The following is a 16,935-nucleotide window of genomic DNA, read 5'->3' on the forward strand; positions in this document are numbered from 1 at the left end:
TCCCAGCATTCCTTTGGCCACTACCAACAGGAAAGAGGAGGAGGGAGTGAGGAAGCTGAGACCTCATGCTACAGCCTGCTTTTAATGGAGAGCTGCACTGGGCAGGGTAGGGATACCATATTTTAACATTTAAAAAATAGGACACTCCACGGGGAGGGAGGGTAGCCCCACCCTGCTACCATCCCCCCCCCCTCCGACTGCCCCCCACAGAAACCCCAACCCATCCAACCCCCCCTGCTCCCTGTCCCCTGATCACCTCCTCCCGGGACCCCCTGCCCCTAACTGCCCCCCAGGACCCCACCCCCTATCTAAGCCCCACTGGTCCTTGTCCCCTGATTGCCCCCTTCTGGGACCCCACCCCCTATCTAAGCCTCCCTTCTCCTTGTCCCCAACTGCCTGCTCCTGAGACCCCCACCCCCAAGTTACCCCCTAGGACCTCACCCCCTACCTGTCCCCTGACAAACTCCTGGGACTCCCATGCCTATCCAACTGCTGCCTGTCCCCTGAGTGTCCCCCGAACCCCTGACCCATCTAACCCCCCCTTCTCCCTGCCCGACTGCCCCCCCGAACCTCCGCCCCATCCAACCCCCCCTGCTCCCTGTCCCTTGACTGCCCTCCTGGAACCCCCTACCCCTTCTCCAACCTCCCAGCCCCCTTACCGTGCCACTCAGACCAGCGTGTCTGGCTTTGCGCAGTGCCAGACACGCTGCTGCATACATGCTGCCGTGCTCCCCTGCGGAGCCACAGCCCTCCTCTCTGCCCCAGCACCTCCCTCCCAGATTTGAACACCTCAAAATTCAGGAGTGCTCAAGCTCAGTTTGGGCAGCTGTTACTTCATTTCTCCCAAATCAAATATACTGATCCACTGTAACTTGCTGTAGAAAAAGTAGGATAAAATTGAGCAAGAAATGCTTCCCAGTGGTTATTAGGACTGGAATTGCTATTTTCAACAGCCATTGCCTTTTTGTTTGTTTGTTTAAAAGGAAGACAGTGATATTGCATTGGCAAATTCCCCATAGAAAGAAAGAGTGGAACAAAAGAATAATACAGGTACCTCAACTTTTCCTCGTTTATGGAGGACAGTCTTATAATATGCATCCAGATATCCTCCAATCACACAAGCTGAAAATTGTTTCACTTTACTGCAGTTCTGTAACCATATGGGAACCAATCCTGTCTGTGTTCTGTGCACATCTAAAATTCCTGCTGAATGACCTACCCTGGGAGCGAGTTACCAGTGACCCAGGGCTGCGGCGGAAGGGGGGTGCAGGTGCGGGGGGGGAGAGCCTAGGGCTGGGACAGCAGGAGGTGTGGGGGGGGGCAATGGTGGGGGGGTAGGGGGAAGCCCAGGGCTGGGACGGCAGGGGGGTGCGGGTGGGAGAGTGAGAGCCCAGGGCTGGGGCGGCAGGGAGGTGCGGGTCTGGGGGGAGAGCCCAGGGCTGGGGCGGCAGGGGGGTGCAGGTGGTGGGGGAGAGCCCAGGGTTTGGGCGGCAGGGGGGTGCGGCGAGGAGCCCAGGGCTGGGAGGGGGGGGGACAGCCAAAAATTTTTTTGCTTGGGGCGGCAAAAAACCTAGAACCGGCCCTGCCTGTCACCAAGCAGTGTGTGTTAGTATGTGGTACTGTGCGGGGCAGGAGAGGCAGCAGTATCAGAACACTGAAAATTGCTACTGAATTTAGGAGGCCGCATGGCAGCATGCAGTAACCAGGATGGGATAGGCCGAGCAGCATTAAAGACATTCAATGTTGAAAATTGGGCATCCCCAGTCCATTAAATACCTAAAAACCGGACAGCTTGTTATTAAAGCCCCAATATGTGTTAACAGGATCCATTAGCATGGGCCCTTATGCTCACTTCGATTCTCACTGTGAAGAGATGAGGACCTCATCATCAGTCCCTATTATAGGTTTGGGGCCTGAATAAGCAATAAAAATAATTGCCTCAAAACAAGTGTTGCCTACAAAAGAATAAGAATGAACTCTGTTACACTCAGTCCCCTGTTCATCCTCCACAATAAGTGCATGTACTGTACATGAAAAAATGCATTCAGAAGAGAATTTTCCAGGTATTCCACTGGATAGTTTCTATCTAGGATAGCAAGAGCAGATATCAGCCTATCCAAATAATCCAACCTAGTTTAAACTATGTTCTCCTCAAGCATCTGGTGGTAATCTGTTAACCAGGCAGCTACTATCCCAGTGTCTCTAACTAACATGTACATGTATATATTCAGGTATCAAGAGAAGTTGTCATCTGTGTGTCTCCATATTAGACAACACTGAAAAAAAAACAGTAGTGTGGCTGTGAACCCATAAGAGAAACCTATTCTGAATCTAGCATAGTACAGTTTTCTTATAATCACTGCCACATTAATGTATTCTAATTAGTATGTAATGAACTTTGTGTTTCAAATGGACCTATTGTGCTGCTCTAAGAGAGACTCATGCTAAGGATTACACTCAAACAAAAGTGAACTGGAGACTAAATAAAACAGGAGAGACCAATGTGTGGTCTGATCCTATGAAAATTTCCACATTCAGGAGTTTTGCCTGTATAGGAACTGCAGGATTGTGCCTGTAATTGTTGGACGCTCATTGCTGAATATGCATTCTCCCAGTTTGATTATGCTGTAAAATAAGTAAAGAATTTAGATTTCAAAAAATGATGAGTCAAATCTCACCATCTTGCAGCTATTTTGATTCTTGAAGGAACTTTAGGCCACTCTAGCTTGATCTGTGTGGCTGGGTAATCAGCAAATTGGCCAGTTACAACTTTTCCAGCAATCCTGTAGTCCTGGCAATCCTGGCCCCATTTTAGATAACCCTAAGAGAGAGGATAATTAATTTTATTTTAAATTTAAATATAAAAACATAGTAATATCAATATAAAACATTTACTGTTGGTCAGATTATATTTGAACCTTACCGCTGCTTTGTAAGAATTTACTATTGAAGCATCAGCGCAGAGTTTCCATATACTTGATTCTGAGATGTTTGACACAAACACTTGTATCCTGGGTGTGGTGGAGTGCAAGTCTGTGTACAACACAAGCTGGAAGCCTGCCAGCTTTCTGTCAGTTCGAATGGCACGAAGAATAACAGCCAGTATTGGAGGTTTAATGTCTCCCAAGAATTTAGGCTAAAGTCACAGGAGAAAAAGTCAGTTGAAACATTTTTAAAAGTAAAGTAAAGTACTACACTGAATGTCAGATAAATTAATATTTGTTAAAGGAATGGTCTTTATTAAAAAAAAAACATGCTGTGTACAGTACTCAGCAGAATCCTATCCAGAAATACAGTGAAATCCTTTAAGCATGTGATCCAGCTCCATTGAAGTCATAAGGAGTTTTGCCATTGATTTCCAGGGGAGCGGGATCAAACCTTAAACAAGTAAAACAATAATGGAAAAAATCTTTTACAAGAGCAATTTCAGTGTACCCAAAGGAAACCTGGAATAGAAATGTGACCTGACAAAGAACAGATCTTTTAGATTAACAAACTTTGGGATTGAGCCTGCATTCTTTATTCATTCAAAACTCATAATAAAATCAAAGAGCACAGGATCAGATTCTTTCATTGTACCAAACTGAAATTTAGTTAATAAAATAACTGCCTTCTTAAACAAATACATTTTAACTTTTAAAACCATAATAATTTATGTCAACAAACAGATCTGTTTGTCATATTTACACTGCACAGAGAAAAGATTATATTCATTAAAGTCCAGATTCTGTCTGTCATTCTTATATTGTATAGTCCCTGACTATGCACATAGAGTAACAATTCCAAAGTCCCTAAGTCCCATTAACTTTCAGTGGAACATAGGCTCCTAATGTCTGTCACTTTTGAAGATAGGACTTTGGCTTCTAAATCACTTAGGTGCTTTTGAAAATTTTACCCATGGCCTTGTTGACATGAATGGAACTACCTGCAGAGAAAGGCACTACTAAACATGCATCAGGACCGCAGAATCAGGACCTAAGCAGTACAGGATGCAATCCGCTGACAACACAAACCAAAAATTGCTATAGGCCTGATTCAGATACCTTTATACATGTTGAGTAGCACTTCACAAGTGGTCCCATTTATTTTAATGGGACTACTCACTTAGTAATGCACTATTCATCATGTGTAAGCATATCTGTTAGGTTCAGTTATCCCACCCTTATTGGACATAGTAGTAAGAGCTATTCAATGACAACCCAAGGCACAGTACTTCTATACTGGCAAGAAATAGTTATATGTAGACTCTTATAATAATTTATATATTATTTAATACAATAACTCACTAATTATATCTTTCCTTTACTAGTATCAGAATTTTACAGTAGATGGAAATCCGTGGCAGTGTTGACAAAGTTTTCACCTGCTTTCGTTTCTTGTTGAATACACCCACCTGAGCACTTCCTCTGTAGCTGCCTTCATCACTACTCTCAGAAGAACTAGAACTGGAGGAAGAAGAGCTACTGCTGCTGCTTGGGACTTTCTTTCTTGGATACTGCAACAATTGAAGAATCGTCCTTAATCAAATGACTTACAAGACAGTTCACAGAAAGTGGTTCCACAAGTTATTTTTAACACTTTTCTTCTCAGTGGACCAAATCCTGCTCCCCCCCCTGAAGTCAGTGAAACCGGTGTTTGGCCCTGCGTGCAAAGAGCAGAAAATGTACCTGTTCTCTGTGTGCCGACGTGAACCGATACTGATAAATTTCTGGATCAGCCTGTGAAAATACACAAGAAGTGGAAGTAACTCCCATAAAAGCTACTTTGGCTTACTGCTCGAAAAGATGCAGCACAAAATATGGCAAAATATTAGATAAGAATTTCAGTAATAAAATATACGCAACACTCAAATCTGAGTGACTCAGAGAATCTCAGAAGTTAGAGATGGAAAAGATCTATATTAGATCACCTAATCTATCACCATGATGGCAGAGAGCAATCATAGAATCATAGAATATCAGGGTTGGAAGAGACCTCAGGAGGTCATCTAGTCCAACCCCCTGCTAAAGCAGGACCAATCCCCAACTAAATCATCCCAGCCAGGGCTTTGTCAAGCCTGACCTTAGAAACCTCTAAGGAAGGAGATTCCACCACCTCTCTAGGTAATCCATTCCAGTGCTTCACCACCCTCCTAGTGAAAAAGTTTTTCCTAATATCCAACCTAAACCTCCCCCACTGCAACTTGAGACCATTACTCCTTGTTCTGTCATCTGCTATCACTGAGAATAGTCTAGATCCATCCTCTTTGGAACCCCCTCTCAGGTAGTTGAAAGCAACTATCAGATCCCCCCTCATTCTTCTCTTCTGCAGACTAAACAATCCCAGTTCCCTCACCTCTCCTCATAAGTCATGTGCTCCAGCCCCCTAATCATTTTTGTTGCCCTCCGCTGGACTCCTTCTAGTTTTTCCACATCCTTCTTGTAGTGTGGGGCCCAAAACTGGACACAGTACTCCAGATGAGGCCTCACCAATGCCGAAATGATCATGGAATGATCATGTCCCTCGATCTGCTGGCAATGCCCCTACTTATACAGCCCAAAATGCCGTTAGCCTTCTTGGCAGCAAGGACACACTGTTGACTCATATCCAGCTTCTCATCCACTGTAACCCCTAGGTCCTTTTCTGCAGAACTGCTGCCTAGCAACTCGGTCCATACTCTGTAGCAGTGCATGGGATTCTTCCGTCCTAAGTGCAGGACTCTGCACTTGTGCTTGTTGAACCTCATCAGATTTCTTTTGGCCCAATCCTCTAATTTGTACAATATATTGTTATTACTTTGCCCAGTGCTCCATATGCTTCTAGTTTCCAGCCATTGTACAAACAGGGAAGTAAGAGTAAATTGTACTAGTGCCACTGGACTCTCTGGGTCTAATTCTGCCCTCAGTTATGTGAGTGTAACTCTCATTCAAGTCAATGAAGTTACTCCTGTGACGGGGCAGAATTGGTCCCTATATCATTAATTCATAATGCATAATTTCTTGATTTATAACAACGTGCATAAAGTAACGTAATTATTACCAGAAATATAATTCATACAGACCTAAAAGAGTCTGAATGAGTTACCTGCTGTTTGGAATACTCGCTGTCACTGCTGCTGCTACAGCTCCTCACTGGTTTGTCACTTTTCCCTTGCAGTTCTTTGTTTGCAGCATGATCCTCTTCACTGCTACTGCAGCTTCTGCTGTTACTACTGTCACTGCTACTGCTGCTGCTGCTGCCACCACGACTACTACTGCTGCTGCTTCCTTCCCTTTGTCTAGCTTGCCATGTTTTGTCTTTCGTGTCTGTATTCCTGTATTTGTCACCAACAGAAGAGGAGGAGGAGGAGGAAGATGATGATGAGGACGATGATGAGGATGAGCTGGATTGATACTTAGCAGCTGGATCTGTGCTAATTTCGGCAATTTTGGCTTTATCTTTCTTGGCGGCCTGCTTCTTAAGATGCTGATGTGCACTTCTGTTTGCAGCCTGCAAGTCCAATCAAATGTTACTTTGAAGAATTATATCAGTTAGCGAGAATCATTTTCCTATCATAGTCAGTGCAATGTTATTGAATTTAAAGCCACTTGCATGTTCTTGACTTACCAGGAATAATAGCTTCATTGCTTTGGGAATTATATATTATGTGTTATGAGGAAAACATTCAGGTCTCCTATTTCCCTATGTTGGAAACAATCCATCTAAGGTACAGGAGATTTCGTGATTCTTCCTCCAAATCATTTAGCAAGGTTAGCCCTTCCTCTTGACGAACAGGGCACTTTGCCCCATAAACCTAGCTTTTCAGATGCAGGATATCCGCAGGACACAGGAGAAGCTTTCTGGAGGCCCAAGATCTCCACACTGCTCCCTTGGTTCCCATCCTCCTTTGTAGCACAGCTCCCTTCGGGGTCTAGTCAATTTCACATTCTGTATCTCATCATATACTAGCACAATGCTGCAATGTTTGAATTGTAAACACTGAGAGGGAAGGTTTCATATAGAATCATAGAACTGAAAGGGATCTCGAGGGATCATCTAGTCCAGTCCCCTGCACTCATGGCAGGATTAATTATCTAGACCATCCCTGACAGGAGTTTGTCTAACCTGCTCTTAAAAATTTCCAATGATGGAGATTCCACAACCTCCCTCGCCAATTTATTCCAGTGCTTAATCACCCTCACAGTGAGGAAGTTTTTCCTAATGTCCAACCTAAATCTCCCTTACTGCAATTTAAGCCCATTGCTTCTTGTCCTATCCTCAGATGTTAAGAAAAACAATTTTTCGTCCTCCTCCTTGTAACAACCTTTTACGTACTTGAAAACTGTTATCATGTCCCCCCCTCAGTCTTCTCTTTTCCAGACTAAACAAACCCATTTTTCTCAATCTTCCCTCATAGATCATGTTTTCTAGACCTTTAATCATTTTTGTGGCTCTCCTCTGGACTCTCTCCAATTTGTCCACATCCTTCCTGAAATGTGGTGCCCAGAACTGGACACAATACTCCAGTTGAGGCCTAATCAGAGTGGAGTAGAGCAGAAGAATTACTTCTCGTGTCTTGCTTACAACACTCCTGCTAATACATCCCAGAATGATGTTCACTTTTTTTGCAACAGCGTTACACTGTTGACTCATATTTAGCTTGTGATCCACTATGACCCCCAGATCCCCTTCCGCAGTACTCTTTCCTAGGCAGTCATTTCCCATTTTATATGTATGCAACTGATTGTTCTTTCCTAAATGAAGTACTTTGCATTTGTCCTTATTGAATTTCATCCTATTTACTTCAGACCATTTCTCCAGTTTGTCCAGATCATTTTGAATTTTAATCCTATTCTCCTGCCCAGCTTGGTATTGTCTGCAAACTTTATAAGTGTACTCTCTATGCCATTATTTAAATAATTGATGAAGATATTGAACAGAACCAGACCCAGAACTGATCCCTGCGAGACCCCACTCAATATGCGCTTTCAGCCTGACTGTGAACCACTGATAACTACTCCTGGGAACAGTTTTCCAACCAGTTTTGCACCCACTTTATAGTAGTTCAATCTAGGTTGCATTTCCATAGTTTGTTTATGAGAAGTCATGTGAGACAGTATCAAAAACTTTACTAAAGTCAAGATATACCACATCTACCACTTCCCCCCATCCACAAGGCTTGTTACCCTGTCAAAGAAAGCTATCAGGTTGGTTTGACACAATTTGTTTTTGACAAATCCATGCTGACTGTTACTTTTCACCTTATTATCTTTTTGCAAATTGATTGCTTAATTATTTGCTCCATTATCTTTTCAGGTACAGAAGTTAAGCTGACTGGTCTGTAATTCCCCAGGTTGTCCTTATTTCCCTTTTTATAGATGGGCACTATATTTGCCCTTTTCCAGGCTTCTGGAATCTCTCCCATCTTCCATGACTTCTCAAAGAAAACGCTAATGGCTCAGATATCTACTCAGTCAGCTCCTTGAGTATTCTAGGATGCATTTCATCAGGCCCTGGTGACTTAAAGACATCTAATTTGTCCAAGCAATTTTTAACTTGTTCTTTCCCTATTTTAACCTCTTCTGATCCTACCTCATTTTCACTGGCATTCACTACATTAGACATCAAATCACAACCAACCTCGGTGAAAACCGAAACAAACAACAAACAACTTCTTTATTTGAAATGTAATAATAAGATACTGAATAGGTCTGATTTAATTAGGCTTTTAACTCTTATTTCCTTCCTTTTTAGTTTAACAAGCCTAAACTACCTGACACCGTCCCTGCGCATATACTTTTCTTACTCTTTAGAAAATATTTACAGTTCTAACCAAATCAAACTCTGTTTTTTTCTGCAGCTTTCCTTCTAATTTTGTAGGACCATTTATTTTGTTTTGGGATTTTTTGGTGTTGTTCAATTATCTTTCATTTCAAACCAAGTCAGTTACCTTAAATATACTTTCAATTCCTAGGATCTTCTTCAGTTTTGTTTGAACCACGTCATCTGGAGTTGAATCATCATCTTCCTCTGACACTGGGGTTACCAGCTGGATTATTCTGAAAGCTGCTCTGGATCCTGCCTGAATCTCCAGCTGTATTTTGTCAATAGCAGCATCTGTACGGACTAAACACCAGGCACACGCATTAAGGGATATACTGCTTTAGTTGTACTGATGTGGATAAATGGAAATTTTTGTGCAGAATGCGATACCTGGTTTCAAAACTAATTTGATTTCATGCTCTCCAACCAATCTGTATAGAAATGTATCTTTTAAGAAAGCAGCATCTCGTAATTGCAGATTAAGGCAGGTTTGGCAACCCAAACTATGTAATTTGCTACAAAAGACTCGTGCATAAGATCTTCCTCCAGCTCTGTGGTGAAATTCCTCTTCTGGGCCATAGGAATATTTCTCGGACATCCCGTCAGAAGCTGTTCTTTGCTGCATTAAACAGAAACATGGCAGGTTTAAGGGGAATTGGAGGGGAAGCAAAAATGACTCAAAACTGGTGCAGGACTCCCAAGCAGCAGCTGGCCCACTCTTAAAGGGGATTCCCAGCATGAAGGGCACTTAGCAAAGCAGAGCCTGGGGCTCTGTTACCATTTGCACTGATTCCCACAGGGCTTGGGAAGCAAAATGCACATCCTGCTCCCTGCCCTCTCCATCCTGCCTGAGGCCTACACCTTCCACGTGGATCTGATGTCCCAGGGAAGCCTCTCTATGGGGTACTGGGAAGAGGAAGAGAGCCCCATGGATATGGATGATCCCTCCTACAGTGTGTCAGATCTTCACACTTAGGATCTACTCTGCACAGAAATGAGAGGAATGAGCAGACCAAGAGTAAAAATTCCATCACTTGGCCCATTACATTCTATGGCAGCAATGTATATGAAAACTGATTTTAAATGGTCTGAACACCTAAGTCCCATTGATTTCAACAGGAGTTATGGGAGCTCAGCACTTCTGAAAATCAGATCCATTATTTATCTATCTATCTGTTCATCCATCTATTCATTATCTATCCATCCATCTATCTATCCATTAACTATCCATCCATCTATCCATCCATCTATCAACCTATCCATTATCTATCCATCCATCCATTATCTATCCATCTATCTATAATATAGAAATACAGGAGTGTTAATTACCGTCATGGCACCATTTATTGAAGTCCTTTCTGGTGATTTAAAACGTTGCTCAGAGACATCCGATACAGCTTCTTCTGGTAGAACTGAAGATCTCTTTGCTGAAGTTATCTCTTCCACATTTCTTGAAATAGCATAAACTTTAGTCCTGTGGGGATAGGCACAATACACTACTTGTAAATGGCTCTATCGATAATATACTTTATTCTGATTTTTCACAGGCCTGCTATTTTTAATCCAGAAGAGATAGAGGTGATGCTAGTTGGCAGAAGAAAGCAATCTGAAGAAATAACAAGGGTTTTGACTGCTCTGTTTGTTGGTGGAGTCTACTCATCCCTTTCAAAAGACATTCACAACCTTAAGTTGTTGGGGGCTCTCTGTTACTGTTGGATTCCCATGTAACCATAGTGGCTCAGAGTACTTTGTTTTATCTGTGGATAATAAAGGTAATCTATGACCTCTCCTTGCCACAGATACTGCCTTTGTCATGTCCAGATTGGACAACTGCAATACATTCTAAATGGAGCTGTCATTGACGCTGCCCTTCATCTACTTAGTGAAATGCAAACTACAACTGTTCTCCATGTACTGCCCCGGCTCCCCATCTGTGTCTGGTTGAAATCAGGTGTTGGTTCTATCCTGCAAAGCCCTACATGATTTGGATCTGGCTCTTTTAGAGATTGTCTCTCTCCCTAAGTCCCACCAAAACTGCTGAGATGAACTGATGTGTTTTGAGGACATTCTGTAGCTGTGATGACTTGAGGATTGGAGGTAGAGCACTTTCAGTCTAGGTCCCACTTATGGAACTCCTTCTCTCAAGTGGCCCTCCAGAACTTAAATTTACTGCCCTGCTGAGTACAGTTCAAGACACATCATGTTATGAACAATGGTTCTGCAGTGGGCTATTTATGGTTAATTAGAGTCGATACAGTATGTTGCTTAATGTGGACAGTCCCATTTAATCAGTTTCATATTTCTAGATGCTAACAGCATGAGCGCATAACAATTATTAACTAAATAAAATGTTAGAGTAGTTCAGCTCTGTATGAGCCAAACAAAGGATTATAAAGGCAGGGGCATTTAGAAGTGCACTAATGGCAATTACTCTACAAGTTAACTTGTATTTAACCACTAGAAGTGCACTGGGCCTGATTCTGTAGTCCTTACTTAGGCAAAATCCTCAATGGCTTCATTGCCTGAGTCAGGACTTCAGGATGAGGGCCATTAAATGACAGAGGACTGAAATTGCCAGTAAAGTGAAATACAAAAAAATACATCCTGAACATGGTGAACAAAAGAAAATATTTAGCATTCTATAACTATCCTACTACAGCAAAGTCTTAGCAAAAAGCCGTGTCTTTAACATTTTATAATAGGTAATTCACCATCAGTTGTACAGAAGAGTTAAAACTAGGGTGACCAGATAGCAAGTGTGAAAAATCAGGACGGGGGTGAGGCATAATAGGAGCCCATATTAAAAAAAGCCCCAAATATCGGGACTGGTCCTATAAAATCGGGACATCTGGTCACCCTATTTGAAAGTAAACAAAGTAAATATAACTGCTGTACCTTGCAGTCACTAGCTCAGTTTCCTGGTGGCACGGAGTTGTTTCAAACTTCAAACTTTTATCTTTCATGTTTATTTTGGCATAAAATTTCATTGGGATGTTGGCATGGAACTTGGCATGAAATTCAAGACCACTCTGAAAGTACTGTGTATTGATTCCCATCATTGCCACTGTATGCGTGTATATGCTGAAAGAGAGGGAAAATACAAACATGCATAACCATATACATTGATAAATATATACTTAGAAAGCACACTTTGAAATGTAGAATTCACTGTATATAAATATCTTTTTTGGAAATCAGAGTTTGCTGCTATAAGAGGAAAAATGTCAATCAATCTATTGACAGACAAAGATATATACCACATATGTGGAGGTGAGATCCATGTGACGAATTGCAGAGTCATGTGATAAATGAATTTAACATGGACTTTTAGACCTCCTCACCTGCCCTCTTCACTTCTAATCCATCACCCCAGTTCTTATTCTAATATTAGAAAACCCTGAGCTCTTTCAAACAGCTGCTATTTTTAAAAAATCAACTAGCTACAAAAATATTTCTTCTCCCCTCCCCTGCAAAAAAAAATTACACTAGCCTGAGGCCCAGGATGACCATATTTAGTGCTGCACCAGTAGCAGCTTTTTTTCTATGTAAAATGTCATGACTTTACATCTGATATCACTCATCCCTGAAGGGGCAGAAATAGAAGCTTTATGGGAAGTGGTAGAATCCCAATTTGGATCCAGCACACACTGATAGCACTGCAAGGTCTGGGATAACATGACATTTTTTAGGCATAGAAAAGCTATTTTATGTCTTGTTTAGAGATACTTATATGGTTCTCTCTGAGGCCTGTACAACTGGATTAATGATGACTAAGTCACCCAGCAGTGTAGGCACAAAAAACCATAATTCCAGGATATTTTTTTTAATGCTCTGTAATGTATGTGGCAAGTATAGAACATGATGTAGTATGGAATAAAAGATTTAACAGCATCTATTTGGATTGACCTATATAACTTACACATGGCTTCACCCTCGTGAATAATTCAGCTATCCCAAATCCCTGCCAATAAAATTATACCATACCATCATATTTATATACATATATATCCTAGTTTTCCTCACCTTGGGTTGATATCAGCATGAAGTTGCACATTGGCATCAAAGAACTGCAAAGGTTTAAAACTGCCAGATAAAGAGGGGGACATATTTACACCAACTGTAAGAGATAGAAAAGAATTATAGCAAAGGCAAAACAATAAATTAAGAGTTCCAAATTGACAGTTTTGCTAAAATAATAATAATTAGCACTTAGGTAGCACCATTTCATCTTCAAAACACTTTACAGAATTAAGAAGGGCCCAGTTTTGCCCTTGTAGTGCCCACTAAAATGAATCAGGAGTTATACACCTGTATTCAAGAGCAGCATTTATATTCAGCTAATTAATTCTCACACCACGTATGATGTAATGATGTATTACTACCTCCATATTAGAAATCGGGAACCTGAGACAAAGAAGGTAGGCGATATGCCAAGACTACAGAGGGATTTAATGTTAGACCAGGAATTAGAACTCTGAAATTCCTATGTGTTGAGGTGAAAACATTAAATGATGCTTTTCAAAACTCACCGTTGGCTGCAGCATGTATCAGACCAGTACTATATAAACTGAGTTCTAGTGGCAGGCCAACACAGGTAGGGACAATGTGCCGAACTTCTCCTGCCAATATTGCCAGTGTCCATTGTCCTGCAATGCCTCTTTGGATTTGATTGATCACGTTCTTCACTAACATGTGCCTATCTGATGATTCAGTCAGAGCCTACAAAGGGACAAAGATCCAGAAGGTTAAGTGGAGGGAGCAGAAGGGCAGGGAGGAAACTGTGAAGCCCCTCAGACAAAACAGAAAAATAGGAGCAATCAATACCTTCACTGTCTGTTGAATGAGCTCCTTGTTGACATCAGCAAAGGCGAGCTCATGGCCAAATACTTTTACATAGGCTGATATGAGTGGGTTTTCAGGAGGCAGTTCCTTCCATCCCAGAAGCTAGAGAAAAAATGTTGTTAATATATAGGACTGTATTAACAAATACTGGGTCAAATCCTGAGGATGTTACTAGGCTTATTCAGGCAAAACTACCATTGACCTCACTGTGAATTTGCCCATGTAGCACCTGGGTAAAGACGGTGGTAAACAGTGGGCTACATCATAAAGAAAAAAATCATATACAGCAATCATTTTTTAAAAGAAAATTGATATATTGTATTTTAACATGCACTTTAATTTTTGTATTAATTATTACCATCATCATCATCTGTACTGGCCCCAATTAGGATCAAGGCACCCTTGTGCTAGGCACTGACACATATACAGCAAAAAGATGGTGCCTATTCCAAAGAGCTTGCAGTGTATGGCTAGATATGTCATTTGGGGCTTACTCATGTACTCCTCATTCACTGACACTTCCGTGGGAGTTTTGGCTGGGTAAGAAATGCAGTACCAGTTTGTAATATATTTCAAACAGATGTGAAGAAAGAATACACATACCATCTTCCCAAGCACCTTCAATTTTTTGTATGTGTCATATTCAGCAAAGGGGATGTTCTGTTTCCTGACGAGCTCTGTTAGGCCTTGTGATTGGAGAGCCACCTATGCAAAACAAATAAAATCAGGCAGACCAGACTATGACACAGTTAAAACAGAGAGAGTGAAGGAGTATCAAAAATTAGTCTTTACTAGGTGAAAGCCATGAGAAAACTATTAATGATGGAGAGAGAAAATATGGAGCACCAGATTTAACCACTGTCACGAGCAGTCGTGACTCCATTAAAGTCAATAAAATTACATCTGTGTATCTAGTAATGGATCTGGCTCAACGAGTAGCGGGAAATCCCTAGTATAACCTTTACACATATATATGATAGGCAGTTATGGTTCAGGTTTACAGACAGCTATTCAGTGAGCCTTCTGAGATTTCCTTTACTTTTGTTACATTTTATTCCATACTGAATGCTTTCATAGCCTCCTTCATCAGAGTCTATAGGCCAAGAGGGCCAAGGACAATTGCAATCAGACTCCTTCCCTCTGCACCAGCCCCTATTCGGGGCTGTGGTGAAATGCTGCAGTCCATCCAGAAGGCTTCCATGAGAAATATTTGTATAGGTCTGATTGTTGTTCTAAATGTAATATTTACCTCGACAAAATCAGTTGCGGTATTTGCATAGTAACCTCTCAGTTTCATAATTATCGCAGATGGCAACATACTGCTTGGACTGTTCATGAGATAGACTCTTCCAATTGCGCCAGCTCTATATTCCGCTATAGTAGAAATCAAAATACAGCAGAGATTTGGTTTTCACTGTAGGGTCCAATGATATCTTGTGCACATAAGGTATAGTCACCATATGTGTGTAATCATGTAAATGAGTCTGTCAGCATTGATTTCTATGGGTTGCCCAATCTTCATATACAAAGTCTCTCTGAGGGGAGAATTTGGAATCATGGCCATTCTGGGAGGTGAGGCGGCAGGTCTGAGGAATATTGGGTCTCTACACAAATACCTCAGTCCATAGCTGAAGTCTAGAGATCCATAGCATTCTCCATAGATCCTGAGACATCTGCAGTTTAGTTTTTCCTACTCCAGGAATGGACAAATCCCACTGCCAATGGCAGGATTTCAGTTGAAATTCAGGGCATTTCATAGCTTTTCTATGGGAATTTTCTAAGAATATAGTATTAGCCAAAGCAGTTCCACAGCATATCTGGTACTCACGGTAATAACCACCAACGTGAATAACCTTGCTGTACCGATAGCTCAGCCTGTCAAGTCTTGGGCTCAGTAGTTTAAGGGCAATGTTGCAAGCAGCAGATCTAAGTAAAATGAATAATAATGCTCCATAATAACTGAATTCACTTTGCATTTATACTTAGAAAATTGTAATGGAAATCACTACTTACAATGGAAAGTTTTACTTCTCTTTTTACTTACACATTATAGAGCTGTGGGATCCTGCTTATTGCCAAAACCTTCATATGGGAATATGTGAAACTGGCGACCTGCAAACTGCTCTCCGTTAGCAGAGCATTGGCCATAGTTGTTACGAGAGGAAGAGCAGGCTTAGTTTCAAAGATGACAACACAAGCCATCATTCGGACAGTAGGAGCAAGTGAATGGTCCACAAAGATCTGGAGAAGAATTTCCCGTACCTGGAGGGGAAAAAAAACACATTTCCAGATCCTGATAACTTCTTAGGGTGTATTCTCCCTTTAAAATAATGCAGTTTGCACTGGTGAGTCACCCACACATATTGAGGGAGAATAAAACTGAAAGTATGGACGACTTTGCAACGTAGGCACTGATGCACAAAGGTAAGTATTGTTGGGACACAATGAACAGAAGTGGGGTGGAATTGTCATTAATAATATGCCCAGTCTTGCAATTTAGGATGACCTTATTCCCACTGACATCAGGGAGAGTATAGTGTGTGCAATTAGGGAAGGATCAAAGTAATTTGTATTCACCATTGCTTACACTACTTGCTATCAGTGGGACTTCCGTACATAGATTGTAGTCACTTAGATACCACAGTAATGAGCATGGTATAAAGGCACAGACAGACACATAGACAGTGAATTAACACACACTCTCTCTCCCCTGTATTATTTAAGTTCATAAAAGATCACAACATATGGTATAGGAAACAGTATTCTTTTTCATCTGCAGTTTATAATTCTCATAAAGAATCCTAAAAAACAAGGAAGTGCCTATCCTCATTACATTTTTATAGTTTTACTTTTTAGAATGAGATCCCGCAGTCCTTTTCTACTTAAAATTCCCACTGATGTCAGTGTGAGCTTTGAGTGCACAGCAACCACACAATCAGGAATGCCTGTAATACTGATTATACACTTTTATTTGATTTTTTATTTATCCTCACATTGATCAACTTTCAGCTTATGCATTAATCTATTATTTATGTCCAGCCACATATATGTGAAGAGCTAAGGGCAGATCCTCAGCTGTATAAATTGCTGTAGATAGGTCCATTGGTGTCAGTGGGCCTATGCAACTTCACACCAGCTGGGAATCTACCCCTAGTGCATTTCCTAGCAGTGCTAGAGACAAAACAATCAACAAACCTGGTGAATGGAACCATTTTTGAGAACCCATGTCATGAGCCATGTTAAAATGATTTAACAATATTTTACTCCTTCTGAATTAATATAAAAGCATTTCTTGTCTTAATTTTAAAGTCT

At 41.4% G+C, this 16,935-nt stretch overlaps 1 protein-coding gene and 1 long non-coding RNA gene across 3 annotated transcripts in view; one reads left to right on the forward strand and one right to left on the reverse strand.

Moving 5' to 3' along the window:
* The window catches only part of LOC101945008 (vitellogenin-2-like), a 35,847-nt gene that overhangs the window by 9,473 nt on the left and 9,439 nt on the right, over nt 1–16,935 (reverse strand). Inside the window, exons 12-27 of the mRNA XM_005294474.4 lie at nt 15,668–15,885; nt 15,452–15,549; nt 14,873–14,997; nt 14,227–14,328; nt 13,606–13,725; nt 13,311–13,500; nt 12,805–12,898; nt 11,677–11,862; nt 10,111–10,255; nt 9,172–9,400; nt 8,909–9,084; nt 6,064–6,468; nt 4,668–4,718; nt 4,394–4,495; nt 2,924–3,136; nt 2,679–2,821 (exon numbers count right to left, since the gene is read on the reverse strand). Of these exons, the coding sequence (XP_005294531.2) occupies nt 2,679–2,821; nt 2,924–3,136; nt 4,394–4,495; nt 4,668–4,718; nt 6,064–6,468; nt 8,909–9,084; nt 9,172–9,400; nt 10,111–10,255; nt 11,677–11,862; nt 12,805–12,898; nt 13,311–13,500; nt 13,606–13,725; nt 14,227–14,328; nt 14,873–14,997; nt 15,452–15,549; nt 15,668–15,885 (2,597 nt within the window). The remainder of the gene's footprint in view (nt 1–2,678; nt 2,822–2,923; nt 3,137–4,393; nt 4,496–4,667; nt 4,719–6,063; nt 6,469–8,908; nt 9,085–9,171; nt 9,401–10,110; nt 10,256–11,676; nt 11,863–12,804; nt 12,899–13,310; nt 13,501–13,605; nt 13,726–14,226; nt 14,329–14,872; nt 14,998–15,451; nt 15,550–15,667; nt 15,886–16,935) is intronic.
* On the forward strand, nt 4–10,464 carry LOC135973000 (uncharacterized). Of its 2 annotated transcripts, none has more exons than XR_010589674.1 (3): nt 4–106; nt 984–1,050; nt 10,329–10,464. It is a non-coding gene; the product is annotated as an uncharacterized LOC135973000 (long non-coding RNA). The 2 variants fall into 2 exon arrangements; XR_010589673.1 differs by lacking the exon at nt 10,329–10,464 and adding an exon at nt 4,310–4,443.

Source organism: Chrysemys picta, chromosome 8, assembly GCF_011386835.1.
Source record: "Chrysemys picta bellii isolate R12L10 chromosome 8, ASM1138683v2, whole genome shotgun sequence".
Lineage (NCBI taxonomy): Eukaryota > Metazoa > Chordata > Testudines > Emydidae > Chrysemys > Chrysemys picta.